Source organism: Mchenga conophoros, linkage group LG8 (genome assembly GCF_057382185.1).
Source record: "Mchenga conophoros isolate Kocher_MC1m ecotype Shallow Benthic linkage group LG8, M_conophoros_male_GT1.1, whole genome shotgun sequence".
NCBI lineage: Eukaryota > Metazoa > Chordata > Actinopteri > Cichliformes > Cichlidae > Mchenga > Mchenga conophoros.
Genome location: NC_140533.1, coordinates 9,996,877 through 10,011,661, shown reverse-complemented (window position 1 = coordinate 10,011,661; position 14,785 = coordinate 9,996,877). Strand labels below are relative to the sequence as shown.

Here is a 14,785-nt window from a genome sequence, read left to right as displayed (position 1 = left end):
CCTGTTTACTTTGTGACTCTCACGCCCGTACATGTCATGTTCAGTTCACCCCGCCCTGTCTCGTTATGATTATCAGTGTCACCTGTGTTCCCCGTGTGTTCCCACTTTCCTCGTTAACCCTCTGTGTATTTCTGTCTGCGTCTCCCTCTGTTCGGCGTGACGTCGTCCCTCATGCTGTGTGTGGATCTCCCTGTGTCTCCCTGTGAATTCTTAGTTTATGGTTTCCCAGTTTAGTCTAGTTTGTATGTTTGTTCTACCAGCAAATAAAGCTGTGTTTTGAGTTCACCTCCCCGAGTCTGTGAGTCCTGCATTTTGGGTCCAACTCCTGCCTGCCGCACAGCGATTTGTGACAGTACGACGTCACCACAACATGGACCCAGCAGACTTACCCGGGGAGAGCGATCTGATACGTGTCCAACGCCTAGTCGAGTGGATAACCCACACTTCCAATACAAGGGCAAAGATTGTGGGGATAAATGCTATCGAAGCAATCCTCAAAGGAAATTCTCATCTCCGCCAGGTCAGAGGATGTTTGGACTTATTGGCCAATTTGAATGAAGCCCGGGAGGCGGCGCGAACTCGGGAAATATCAGACTTGGCCCAGCAGCAACAGACAACAGCCACCCTGGAGCAGCCGCGTCAGTTTCACCGGCCGGATGTGGTTTTTCCCGGCCCTTTGGAGCCATCTGCGGGGAAGAAACGTCGATCACGCCGCGGGCGCGCCACCCCACAGCCGGACGTTCGGACTTTTACATCGCCGGCTGTGGTGAATAAGGACTCTTTTTCTGTGTCGAACCGTGGGACTATTCGTTCAGGGGTTGTGTTTTGTGCTACGGATGGTAATGTGAACAGTTTATTAGCTGCCCAGCCTCCTGAAGCTCTCTTAGCTGCCCAGCCTCCTGAAGCTCTCTTAGCTGCCCAGCTACAAGCTGCGTCTCCTGTGTCCCCGCTAGCACAGTCATTAACTCCACCACAAGCTCCATTTTCACCTCTACCATCGCTTCAGTCATCAGTTCGGTCTGCCACTCAGTCGCCCTTAGCTCCATCATCCACACTACCACCTGTTTATCTTCCACCACAACCGTCACTACACCCAGCCATTCAGGCTGCTACTCAGTCAGTCATTCAACCCATAGCCCTGCCATTAAGGCACTCTGTAGCCGAGCCATTAGCCGCCCGACCCGCAGCCACTTCAGCCACTCCTCCACCCGTCACACCTCCACTACAACCATCACTGCAGTCTCTAGCGCAGTCTCCTGCAGCTCTGCTTTCCCCAGTGCAGTCTCCAGTGTCCCCAGTGCAGTCTCCAGTGTCCCCAGTGCAGTCTCCAGTGTCCCCAGTGCAGTCTCCAGTGTCCCCAGTGCAGCCTCCTTTAGCACAGTCACCCACTCAACCACCAGCACCACAACCGTCACTACCTCTAGTTCATTCCCCTGTGAAGTCATTAACTCCACCACCTACTCCACTCTCACCACCACCGTTACTACAGACATCAGTTCAGTCCCCTGTGCAGTCGTTTACTTCTCCACCGTTAGCAGCTCAGGTCCCCGTGTGTCCAGCAGCTCAGGTCCCCGTGTGTCCAGCAGCTCAGGTCCCCGTGTGTCCAGCAGCTCAGCTCGCACCTGAACCTTTGGCCCAGTTCCCCGTAGCAGTGCAGTTTTCTAGCCAGCTTAACGTTGAGCCCGGGGTCCCAATTCTCTCTGGCTCTACATCGGCTCCTGCTGGAAGCTCGGATGAGCTCATCCAGCACTCCGCGGCTCCCGTGTCGCCATCTACCTCGTCCGCTGGGGGTTCCAGTGAGCCCAGCCAGCACCTCCTCGTCTCCGCTGGAGGGTCCGAGGGGCCCGTTCAGCCACCCGTGTCCGCTGGAGGGTCCGAGGGGCCCGTTCAGCCACCCGTCTCCGCTGGAGGGTCCGAGGGGCCCGTTCAGCCTCCTGTCTCCGTGGAGGGTCCGAGGGGCCCGTTCAGCCTCCTGTCTCCGTGGAGGGTCCGAGGGGCCCGTCCGTGGAGGGTCCGAGGGGCCCGTTCAGCCTCCTGTCTCCATGGAGGGTCCGAGGGGCCCGTTCAGCCTCCTGTCTCCGCTGGAGGGTCCGAGGGGCCTGTCCAGCCTCACGCCTCGTCAGCTGGAGGGTCCGAGGGGCCCGTTCAGCCTCCTGTCTCCGCTGGAGGGTCCGAGGGGCCCGTTCAGCCTCCTGTCTCCGCTGGAGGGTCCGAGGGACCCGTTCAGCCTCCTGTCTCCGCTGGAGGGTCCGAGGGGCCCGTTCAGCCTCCTGTCTCCGCTGGAGGGTCCGAGGGGCCCGTCCAGCCTCACGCCTCGTCAGCTGGAGGGTCCGAGGGGCCCGTTCAGCCTCCTGTCTCCGCTGGAGGGTCCGAGGGGCCCGTTCAGCCTCCTGTCTCCGCTGGAGGGTCCGAGGGGCCCGTTCAGCCTCACGCCGCATCAGCTGGAGGGCCCGAGGAGCCTGTCCAGCCGCCACCTGCGACCGCCTCGTCGTCGCCTGGTCCGGCTGCATCCGCCTGTGCTTCTGCTACGCCTGGTCCAGCCTCTGCCTGTGCTTCTGTTACGCCTGGGCCAGCCTCTGCCTGTGCTTCTGCTACACCTGGGCCAGCCTCTGCCTGTGCTTCTGCTACGCCTGGGCCAGCCTCTGCCTCTGCTTCTGCTACGCCTGGTCCGGTCTCAGCCTCTGCTTCTGCTACGCCTGGTCCGGTCTCAGCCTCTGCTTCTGGTCCAGCTTTGGCTTCTGCTTCTGCTTCTGCTCCGCCTGGCCCAGCTTCGGCTTCAGCCTGTGCTCCCCCTGGTCCAGCCTCAGCCTCTGCAGCTCCGCCTGGTCCAGCCTCGGCCTCTGCAGTTCCGCCTGGTCCAGCCTCAGCCTCTGCAGCTCCGCCTGGTCCAGCCTCAGCCTCTGCAGTTCCGCCTGGTCCAGCCTCTGAGTCTTCGTCCTCGTCTGGTCCAGCCTCCGAGTCTTCGTCCTCGTCTGGTCCAGCCTCCGAGTCTTCGTCCTCGTCTGGTCCAGCCTCCGAGTCTTCGTCCTCGTCTGGTCCAGCCTCAGCCTGTGCTTCGCCTGGTCCGGCCCCCGCATCGCCACCGTCTGGTCCTGCCTTGTCTGGTCCTGCCTCGTCTGGTCCTGCCTCGACTGGTCCTGTTTTCTGAGTTGCCCTGTTGTGTTGTTCCCTAAGTGTTTTCCCTTCATGGCTTTTACCCCCTGTGTGCCCCTCTGTGTATCTGTGAGCCCTCGTCTCTCCTTATGTTTTATTCCATGTTTCCCCTGCCCATTATGTCCAAGTTCTCCCCGTGCTCTCTCTCCCCCCCCCTGTGTGCCCTGTGTATTTATGAGCCCTCGTCTCCCTTTGTGGTTGTTTCATGTTTCCCCAGCCCGTTATGTCTGTGTTTTCCCCGTGCTCTCTCTCCTCCTGTCTGAACCTCTGTGCACTTCCTGTTTACTTTGTGACTCTCACGCCCGTACATGTCATGTTCAGTTCACCCCGCCCTGTCTCGTTATGATTATCAGTGTCACCTGTGTTCCCCGTGTGTTCCCACTTTCCTCGTTAACCCTCTGTGTATTTCTGTCTGCGTCTCCCTCTGTTCGGCGTGACGTCGTCCCTCATGCTGTGTGTGGATCTCCCTGTGTCTCCCTGTGAGTTCTTAGTTTATGGTTTCCCAGTTTAGTCTAGTTTGTATGTTTGTTCTACCAGCAAATAAAGCTGTGTTTTGAGTTCACCTCCCCGAGTCTGTGAGTCCTGCATTTTGGGTCCAACTCCTGCCTGCCGCACAGCGATTCATGACAACTTGTCTCTCCACCATCGTGGTGGATTTTTATCCAAAAGTCAAACAAGTTCTTTGAGAGTCAGCCATCAGACCAAACAATTTCAGCCTCACTATTAATGTTAAACACTATCACAAGTAGTGTCCTACTTGTTTTAGTAAAAAAGTCTTTTAGTTTGTGTAACTTTTTTTAAACTATTACCAGGTTACCATGTTGCTAAAACTGCTTTAACATACCAAGGCATGAGCTCTGTAAGAACATCCCTTGTATTATCTGGCATCGACACACTAGCAACTGTAAGTTCTGTAAGCATCCCAGATCAGACTAGTTCCAGCACATGGCCCAAATAACTACTGACCCTGTCACTGATCAGTAATTTGTCTGTTCTTGGAGTACGGTAGGTGCTCACCAATTCTGACTGGGGGACTCTATAACCATTACTAAAATGGTGCAAAGTAGTCACGGCCAGGTCAGTGGGTCACTCAGATTGTTGCACATGCCTGTTTTTTTTCCACACTCAACATACTAACTTATATCTCTTACCATGTAATATACACTCACTTTTGTTAGGTGTATATCTGTCCATTAATCCAAGTATGTAATCTGACAGTCACGTAGGAGAAAGCTTTTAGGTGTGAACACATGGTCAAGACAATTTGGCCTGTCTGAGTACATCTGTAACTGCTGATCTACTTGGATTTTCCCATGCAACCATCTCTAGGGTTTACAGAGAATGGGCTGAAAAAGAGAAAATGCCCAGTGCCTCATCAATACTAGGGCCTAGACTGCTTTAAACTGTTAGGAAGGAAACAGTAATAAAACAACTACTTGTTATTTACAAGGTATGCAGAAGACCATCACTGAGCGTTGAACACTGAAGCTGATGGGCTACAACAGCAGAAGAGCACACTGTGTGCTTCTTCTGTCAGCCCAGAACAGAAAACTGAGGATACAGTTTTCACAGATTAACCAGAAATGGACAACAGAGGATTGAAAAACCATTGTCCAGTGTAATGAGTCTTAATTTCAGCTGCAGCATTTGTAAGATAGAATCAGAATTTGACACAATGCAAATGCACGGCTCTGTCTTGTATCAGCGCTGTGTAATGGTGTGGGGATATTATCTTGTCACACTTTGGTCCCTTGTTACCAGTTAAGGATCATTTAAACACCATAGCTTATATGAGTATAGTTTCCGACCATGTCCATCCCTTTATCTTCTGTTGGCTGCTTTCAGCACAAACTGGTTTCTTGAACATTACAGTGAGTTCACTGTACTCACATGGCCTTCACAGTCAGCAGATCTCAATCCAACAAAGCACCTTTGGGATTTGGTGGAATGTGAAAGTCGCAACCAAGCAATTCTGCAGCAACTGTGTGATGCTATCATGTCAATATGGACCAAAATCTCTTAGTGGAAGCTGCAATCTGATGAATTTAAAAAGCTGTGAAGGTTAAATTTCATTTTGGAGAAGACGACAGACTTAACGAAGCAAAATCTGTGGAGCAGAGAGTCTGGTGAGCAAAGATTACGTTTTTACTCCGCATGGAGTCTCATGACACACCACAGTTTAGGTCGCATGTGCCGAATGTTTTCTCTCAATTTGTTACAACCTGAGCCTGAATTCATTATTTACAATCCAAGACTGTTAAAAAGAAAGAAGAGTAGCATCTTTCTAGTCATGCTCATCACCCCATTTGCTATTTTCAGTCCTCTACCAAAAACTGCTCTTACTGAAGGTCTTAGCTGGAGAGCCAGCATTTATTACAGGAGATGAAATGATATTAAAGCTAGGTCAGTTAGGTCAAACATCAGTTTCTGAAATGAAGAAGGCAATGAAGCTGGTGTTTGAGGTTCATGGTTAGATCACAGAGAGACAGGCCACCTGTCAAAACAGGACTTCCAAGAAGCCTTTAAATAAATACAAATAATTAAAATGCAACACAAAGTGTGGATTGGCTGTGCTTAAAGAAAGTATGGTTTTGATTTTTGTCAGCCATGATACCTCATATGTATCAAAAATGTAAAACAAAACTTTAAAGTTAACCCTTAACCCTTTAGTCTATTGAACCTTTTTAACATTTTTATTAAATTTGAATTTTTTTTATAATTACTTAATAATTCAATTTTAGCTTTGAGTTTTAATTTGTATCATATTTGCTACATTTGTTTCCACATTTATTGCCTAAAAATGTATTTTGCCATTTTTTTTAGGGTCTTCAGGGCAGACTTTAAGATTTCTACATCAGCACAATAATGCAGAAGTCTCAAAAACTCACATAAACTGGTGTATCAAATATGATGCACTAGATATTAAGGGATTAATAACTTGTCACAGTGCTTTTGTTATTCCTTTAAGTTCCTGCAGTTTCTAAGAACATTTGTCTTCTACCGTTTTAGTTTGATGGAACAAACCTCGATGTTATCAAAGATGATAAAGGTCTTCTCTAATCATTACAGCCCAGTTAATGTTACATTTAAGGCTTTAAGTGCTGTAGCGAAGCAAAACACTGCAGCTTAACAACCACAAAAGCTCCGAGTTGGCCCTGATAAGCTGCATCAACATTTAAGCGATTTCCAACCGATGGATAGCCTCTTTCTGACCGTGGTCAGTACAAGCCGCCTGGAGTGGACCGGAAAGAGGTGCACTTCCAACAACAGCCTGGAGGAAAGCCAAGCGTTGCCACGGTGACAGAGCTGTGAAGAAAATCTCTTTGTATTGTTACCAAGGCAACAACTGTGGATAGGTGGGGAGGAAGAGAAGGATAGATGGTTGGCAAAAAAAAAAATCGTGGGGGGGAGTCAGGGAGGGAAGAGAGAGAAAGAAGGGAGGAAAGGGAGTCACTGGGCAGAAGAGGGAATGTAAAAATAACAGGAAGGAGGTGAAAGAAAAGGTGAAGCATGATGAGCTGTTGTCTGAGGGAAGAAGGCATGAGCTCACCCTTTATTGTTCCTCCATCTCTCCCTTGTTTGGGCAGGATGATTCTCGACTGCGTGGGAGAATTTACAGTTTGCTGTAACCTCATCCCAAACAAAGTTACTCAGCAGATTCTTTTGAGTCAGATGGATGCAGCAACGCTGCTTTGAGACGGAAGCTCAGATAGGACACAATGAGTCAATGGTTCCTTTACCTGGAGGCACGTTTAGCACCTCTCCGCTATGGCTGCCTTTTCTCACTATTGCACGCCGCTTCTTCCTCCTTTCCATCTCCTCTTGCTCTCTTTGTCTCTCCGTTTTCCACACAGCAGAGAATTGAGTCCAAGATTTTTTACATTTCTTTTTGCTGCGACTTCAAAACATTTTATTGGAGTCATTTTGATAACTTTTGAACTGTGTTGCTCCAGGGTTTCACTAATTCCCACTGTGTTTGAATAGATTGCATAAATCTAGCAGGGGGAAAAATAACAGTGCTTCTTCTCAGCATTTCTCAATTCAGCATGCATGTGTGAATGGGTGTGAGGCACAAAATAAATTAATAAATGGAAAAAAAAACAGTCTTTTAAGGGGCTCCATTGCAGCTTTAGCTGCACCATAATAAATATGATGAAGAATGTAATAATTTTACATTGTTGCGAGGCCAGAACAGTCCTCAGTCGACAGAAAGACTTGATAGGGAGAGGATGAATGACTTTATTCCGCTATGCTTCCAGATACATTTGAGTTATGTATGCAGATTTATGCAACCCTCCCTCTTTGAGGCTGCTCGTCACTCAAAGGTAACTGGAAATCGCCCCAATTCTGCACTTCGTATGCAGAGCCTCGCATTATAATGTGCATGAGGGAGCGATTAGAGGCAAATTGAATCAAATCAAACCCCCTGAAATTGCACAGAGATTGAAAAGATCTGAAAGGAAAGGTGTGCGTTATCCAAACAGCAACTTCTGCATCTCATCTTTACTGATGGACTGAAGACAATCAGTGATTTGGCAGAATAGAGGACCTCTGCTTGTCGGCCCCTTTTATAAATCTGCTGGTACAAATTCAAACATCCATCGCTTTGTCCACACGAAACGTGTCCTTTTTCCCCCCCCACAAAACAATCAGGCCACTGGAGTGACAGAAGCACAGCGGGAAAGCAGAGGAAAAGCTGCCTCGGCTCTATAATTGACATTCAAGGTAAGAAGTCGGAATATTCAAATGTGAGTAAGCTCTGTTATCTCACTTGGGAGTCGGCAGAGATTAGGGGATAGGTGAACGAGCGGCGCCCGGGAGGTATCACACTGCTTAAACTCCTCGTATGCAAACACACAAATTTGCACGAGTGCACTCATGCGTGCTCTATCACAAACATGCACACGCGCAACACCAGACTGGCAGTCCACCACACTCCTACAGAGACGTTTCTCTAACACACACACCTGCACTCAATCACAATAGAAACTTAAATGAACACACACTTTATCTCTGTATTCTTATTACACATAGGCTGGTGAGTGAAGGCTATTAGCTCAGCAGAGTCTTTCCTGCTGTCTGTTTGGGCTCAACTACAAAAGAAGGATTGCTGTTTCAAATCGATACCGCTGTGGCTGGATGCTGGCTTTTATAAAGAGAAAAGTTTGTATTACCTCTCAGCTAATATCCCATTCTAACAGACTCTTCCTGCTCTCGCTCTTGTGTGTTGACTTACTTAAGTAAATACATAGTTATTATCCGCACAAATCAGACTCAAAGCTACTTTCAGCCGCTCCCTTCTTCCCAAGGGGTCGACACAGCGGGTAACCCCATGTGTTTGATTTGGTTACCGTATGTTTTTCCATCTTCATTTCCTCAAAAACAAGCATTCTTTTGCCAAAATGACCCTGCTGTGGAGAGCACAAACTGAAAGCGCCTCTCATCGCCCCTCTCAAACGCTCACGCACGTGCAGAGGCTGCTTGAGGCCCATCTTCTCTGCAGGCCATGAAACTGATCCGCAGGCCATCCCAGCTTTTGAGATGCTCACACAGTTCCACCGAGGCTTACTGGGAAGACAATGAAAGCACAAATAATCATGCAATCGTGCAACACACACACTCTCACACACTCACACACACACACACACACACACAGTGTAAACACCTCAGACCTCCTACTACCAATGCACTACAGGAATATATGGTTTATTCCTTCACATTGTTTTTGCTTTTCAGCTGTTTGAATACAGGAAAAAATTTGCACAAATGAAAACACATATTATATATTAATGCAAAGGTGAGACAAGGAATGTAGCGCTACATGATGAAAGCATGCTAATTTGCATTCTGCTGGTTGTGTAGTTCTTCAGCGTATGCCAGGAGCCTTAATCGTGTGGTGCAGTATGTGTGCATAGCTGGTTTCTGCTTCAGCTTCTCCCCATAATATGCAAAAATAAGGCGTAAGGGAAAAGCTGTGTGAAGAAAATAAAGGTGTTATATAGTAAGTAATTTCAGCTTCTCAGTTAGGTTTACAAACACACACTGAAGGACTGATGAAAAGATTGGGTTCTCAAATTTTTATTAACTAAGTCCCAATTTGGGCCAGCAAATATAAAGTAAATGTGGTTTATCATCGTTTATAAAGTGTCTGTGCAGAGAATCATTATTTATTCTTTCATGAGTTCTGTGATGCTTGTCAGGGCCGGGGTAAGTTGGGTTACTCTTCGGTTTTGGTTTCTTTCAGTGAATCTAAGTTGCAGGTGGACGTGGATTCCTTATGGTCCTGTTCTTTTTGCACCTCCTGTGAATCAAAACGGGTAGCCGTCAGATCATCTTGACTTCTGTAGCAGTAACAGGGCTCATTGAGCTAGCAACCAATATTCCTGCTTCTTTGCTCCTTACCTTCTTTGTCCATCTGCCTTCCAGTTTTTACCTCTGTGTGCTTGGATTCCGTTCCGTCACCTGTTCGCTGCTCCCAGGTGATCTGCACTGCCTCAAAGGTTAATGGCTAAAGAGAAGAAATCACCTGGAAGACTTACCTGCACGACCACTCATTTAAAACCCGCTCTCCACCAGACATACCCCCTACTTTGCCTTTGCCTTCCTCGCTACCAAATAAACCGATCTGCTCCTTTCCATAAACACCATGTGATTCCACCTGGACTGCAGCAAATCCTCTCTCTCTCCTCCCTCTGCAGAGAACCTATTGTTGGTCCCATTACAGTGAACTCAAGCTCCTCTTTACAGTCGCCTTTGCACTATTATCTCCAACCATACCAAACATGACCCTCCTCTATTATAATATGACATTAACTGTGCACGATACTGAAGTGTTTTTGCAGGCAGTTTTTTTAAAACATGATGCCAATGTGTAAAACTTAAATGTTCAGTGTTGAAGTCTTGACAGTTTTCTTGTAGTCTGATTTCCTGCCCAAAAAAATAACTTACACTGACACTAGGGGGAAACAGCAGTTTGAGATGGTGGTGTGACCAAAATTATTGAAACAAATTTGCAATCTTGTTGTCTTTGAAATGGTTACATAGATGACAGAGACCAGATTTGCGATCACTCGCAGTGGTTGGTGTCTTCAAAGAGACTTTGGTGCATCAAGACAGCAATTACAGCAATCAGGTGGAGCTGGTTTGTGATATCACAGTGATTAACTGTGATAAACTGGTATAAAAGCAACTCTTTTGCCACCTAGATACAAGGAAATTCACACTGAACACAAACCCACATTACCTACTTACATTCAGGAACAACCAAAACCTGCAGGATGGCAATCAAACTGCAAAATTACAGAGGTGCTCGGCATGATTAAGCTTAATCATGTGTGTTGAGTGCCAAACCATAATCATAAAAACATAATATTCACATTTAATTTTAGTTTAGATGTGAATATTATGTATGAGCGAGTGGTGAGTTGTTGGGTTTTTTTTTTTAATGTTTTAATATACCCACCAAAATTGGATATGGTTAAATTATTTCTTATTCCAAGTTAAGCAACAGTTTAAGGAAGAAGTATTAACTTGGAGAGAGGTGCTACTGTAGTCTCTAAGCATCTGTCTTCAAGTACTTCTACTGAATTCAGTTGGGAGGCAAAATGAAGCAAACAAACCAAGCAACGAGGTATGAAGTGTCTGGAGTTTTGATTCTTGTTAAAAAGGTGAGAGGACTGAAGCACCCACGAGTTACCAATTAGAGTTTAAAAAAATTACTTCCTGCCACGACAGCAGTGACAACAACTTGTGCACCACAATAACAGGGAAAAAAGTAAAAACAGCAATAATAACATGAAACACACCGATGACATTCCACATCGAGTCTGACAGAAATATTTCTCAGGTCTGGCTCGCTGTGAAGAAGTCCGACTGTGACTTCATTGTTGGCCTGTTTTAATGAGGTTTGCTGGTATCGGGGTAGAAAGTGCAGGTAGATCCAAAGATAATGAAGGCCCTGTAGTTAGCTTTAATTCAAATGAAACCTTAAATGAAAGGTCTGTGCTCGCGGTGCGGCGGGGAGGAGAGAAATTACAAATGACAAGAGTCACAACAAACAGGGTTAGATGACATTTTTGTGGAGCGGCTCATTTTGAAAACTGTGCTTCGAGCTATTTAACACAGTCTGCCTGCTTTTCATCACTGCCATCACAGCAAATTTTAATCTTGGAGCAAAGAATTCAAACAAATCCTCCTGAGTGTCTGGAGTTTAAAAGCACACCTTTCATCATTCTCACTCAGATATTACTCATGAAGTAGTCAGTTGCTCTCTGTGTCCTCACTTTCTCACTAAGTTGGTAATTTACTGTCAGTTTTTGCTGGATTGTGAGTCTACACAGACATACGATGTGCGACTATATTAAGGCCGTGCTGTGGACACCGCTGGTTTCCGTTTTGTCTATCAGGACACTCTACAGATTCATAGTCGAAAACAGTAGGGCTGTGCGTGAAGCCTGTGCTCTGCCCATGTTGCTATTGTGCGTTTGATTTGAGAGTGAAGGCCATTACACATTTTCCAGTTTTTCATATGCAAATACATTTGCCACAGTGTCTATCAGCTCTCTGAAATAGTGGTCAAAGTGAGCTTTGTGCAGACTGTAATCAGCTGACCTGTGCCGTTCCTGCTGCTGCTCTGAAGTTTACTGCTCTCTGTAGATTTAGAGTAGAGTAGAGCAGAGTTAGCATATCTCAGTTTGTTTTGCAGCACATTTCACAATATGAAAAAACATAACTCCACATCTTATGCAGAGCCAGTATCAGATATCAAATGTCACTGAGGAGTACCTACCGTCTCTTCTTTCTCTCCTTTCTTGTCTTTTTGTACATCTCTTTTTCCATCTCTGCGAAGAAGTTATCTCTCATTCCTTTCTCTCCCAGCTGGGCCTCCAGCTTGCAACAAACTGCACACAAATACTTTGTGCGTTTGCTGATATTTGTTGAGCTGATAGAAATGTTCCATTTGAAATAAGCTGCCGCTTAAAAAACGTTTTATGCTCGCCTCTCAACGTAGTGCGAGGTAAGTGCTGAAGTACCAACACAGACACGTGTAACACAGATCGTTCTGGCTCACTTTTACCCCGGAGCGCACTGCTATAAATGATTTGTGTATTTTTGGGCCAAAGACCCAAAATACTGGGTCAACTCAAAATCTTCAGTTTATTTTGTATTCATGATTCTTTCCGTTGCATTATGAAGACATTTTAAGTTCAAATTTATACAGATTAGTTGGTTTAGTTCTTTTTATGTGTCTGAATTTATTTGGATTTCTGCTTCATGTCTTCTTGTCTTTGTCACATCTCTGCGTCTCCTCAGTCTGTCTCATTGCCATGTCTGTTTCTCCCCCGGACCCGGTGTCAAGCCCGTATGTCTTAGTCTGCATCTCAGTGTGTTTCCTGTTTTATTTTGACAGCCTCTCGTCCCTGTTCATTTTCACTTCCCCCACCTCATTATGTTTATTCATTCCAGCTGTGTTCCCAGGTGTTTCTACTTTCCCCAATCACCCTTGTGTATATTTATTCCCTCAGTTCCCCTTTATCAGGTTGTCTGTTCTTCTTGTCTCACGTCACAGGTGTTCATGTTCTATATCCATAGTGTTTGGTAGTGATGGCCAAATGAAGCTTTCCGAAGCACTGAAGCTTGTATTGAAAAACGGTTCATTACTCGAAGCTTTTCAACACAGTCCTCTCCGGTGACATCTGGTGGTGAAAATTTTGAAGAGCAGCTTGAATCTGCAAAATAAAACGGACTGCTCAATCATCACTGCTCACTCAAGAGTGGAGTTCTCTCTGATATTGGGCCACCGTTCCGTTGCTTTGAACATGTAATTGGTTTTGTTTTCTCGATTGGGGGGCTGAAAAAAATGTAATGCGTATTTGCGTAATACATTTTGATCAATAAACTTTCCCTATTTAAACATGCACTATGGTGGCCTTTCTTTGCTCATAACTCCTTGATGTTGGTAAATACAATAAGTGAGCAATATATATAATATACATATGAGAATGCACAGCACATTATGGAGTATGCCCCTGCTGTGAAGTCCTGCCTCCATCTACTTGTCGTTTAATCACTGGACAGCTGGACAGGTTCATACAAAATATTAGATGAGGCCAATTGTCCTATACATATTTTTGACCTAGGGGTGGGACTGATTGTGAACTGGAAAGGGAAAATGCTTAGGAAGCTGAGTACGGCTGCATCGTCACTGATTTGTAGAATCATTTTGATTCGATACAGGATCCGATTCAATTTGATTGGAATCTGGAAAGTTTTGCCTCAGTCAGAAATATTACAATTCTGATCATGTATCAGTATATATCCATAATTTCGTATCTATTAAAAGAAAGCTGACACATGTGAGACTTAATTAGAGATGTAAACAGAGAGTTATGAAACCTGCAGCTGCAGAAGCCAGCGAAAAAAAAGAGGCAAACACAGCGCGGACCCGACGACACACCAAAATCGGATTCTGGCGCATCGGGTCCGCGCTCTGTGTTCACGTGTGTATGCAGAATCCGTAAACCCAGTTACTGTTTTAGCTGTTTGGTGTTTGACGACATGTTGTGAGGTTTAACCTGAGATGCTGGCGTTTCAGGCATAATAACGTTAATTTACAAATCGACACGGGATTTTAATGAATCAATATCACTTTATTCCATTTAGCATGGATTTTAATCAGAAAAGCGATAATCAAAACCCACCCCTAATCAAGAACTTGCAAAGTAAAAACATGATCTATGTCAGGTAGCCCTTTTGTTATTTACAGTTAAAAAGAGGATTAGTGTTACTGTGCGCTGGCTGAGTCTGTTTCTTTTCTTAGAAATAGTTTCTCCTGCCCTGGAGAAAATCCACTTGCATGGAACAGAAGAGGCTGTGGAGTGCAGGAACTACACTGCAAGCTGGTAGATATGCAGGTATTCCTGGGTCCTGCAGACTATCACCTAAAAACAATAAACAAAATGATTTTCTAAACTGTAGCAATGTAATGTACGTATAGTGTCAAAGACATTTTTGTAGTCTTCATCAGCTTTAATTCACATGGAAGTGTTCCTAAAGTCATATGCTGTAATGATATTTACATTATGAAAACATGATTTTGGACATTTCAGGTGTTTCACTTCGGCAGATAAAATGAATTGAGCAAAATCAACTCAAAATATTCCCACACGCCAGAACGTCCTCTCTTCCTCGCTGGCTCCATATCTGTCAGTGGAATGATCACCTCTTCGCTCTCTGTCACCCTCAACACACTCCACGAATCCCGTGGATGATTCACTTCCTTATATCCGTTTGAATCAGGTACCGAAGCAGTTACGTGCGTAATGAAGCTTCGGACGTCACTGGTCACGTGACTTTTACCAAACGAAGCAAGCCTCGACACAGTGCTTCTGAACCAGTGTGTTGTTTTTTTCGACACACGCTCCGGAGCGCCAGCTTCAAGCGGGCCATCACTAGTGTTTGGTATTCAGTTTTCACTGTTTGGGTTCTACTTAGTTTAGTCTTAGTTTCCTTCTGCCTTTTATTTTTGTGCTCACTTCTGGGTCCTCACCACAAAATTAGATTAGATAGAACTTTATTAATCCCTCGGGTGGGTTCCTCTGGGAAATTCGATTTCCAAAAAAGCACAGCACCG

The 14,785-nt window shown here is 45.8% G+C and overlaps 1 protein-coding gene across 1 annotated transcript; it reads left to right on the top strand.

Moving 5' to 3' along the window:
- The first annotated feature begins 230 nt into the window (after positions 1–230).
- LOC146568120 (uncharacterized) lies at positions 231–3,173 on the top strand. The gene is made up of 5 exons (XM_085283491.1): positions 231–1,949; positions 2,124–2,309; positions 2,433–2,498; positions 2,898–2,910; positions 2,990–3,173. The coding sequence occupies exons 1-5, from the start codon at positions 371–373 to the stop codon at positions 3,171–3,173; spliced, it is 2,028 nt and encodes a 675-aa protein (XP_085139617.1). The 5' UTR covers positions 231–370.
- The last annotated feature ends 11,612 nt before the right edge of the window (positions 3,174–14,785 follow it).

What these genes read in the sequence shown, in the direction of transcription:
- LOC146568120 (XM_085283491.1), top strand. Translation starts at nt 371, where the DNA reads ATGGACCCAGCAGACTTACCCGGGGAGAGCGATCTGATACGTGTCCAA. An exon ending in GCCTCCTGTCTCCGTGGAGG is followed by an intron (nt 1,950 to 2,123) that starts GTCCGAGGGGCC and finishes ACGCCTCGTCAG; the next exon opens with CTGGAGGGTCCGAGGGGCCC. An exon ending in CGAGGGGCCCGTCCAGCCTC is followed by an intron (nt 2,310 to 2,432) that starts ACGCCTCGTCAG and finishes TTCAGCCTCACG; the next exon opens with CCGCATCAGCTGGAGGGCCC.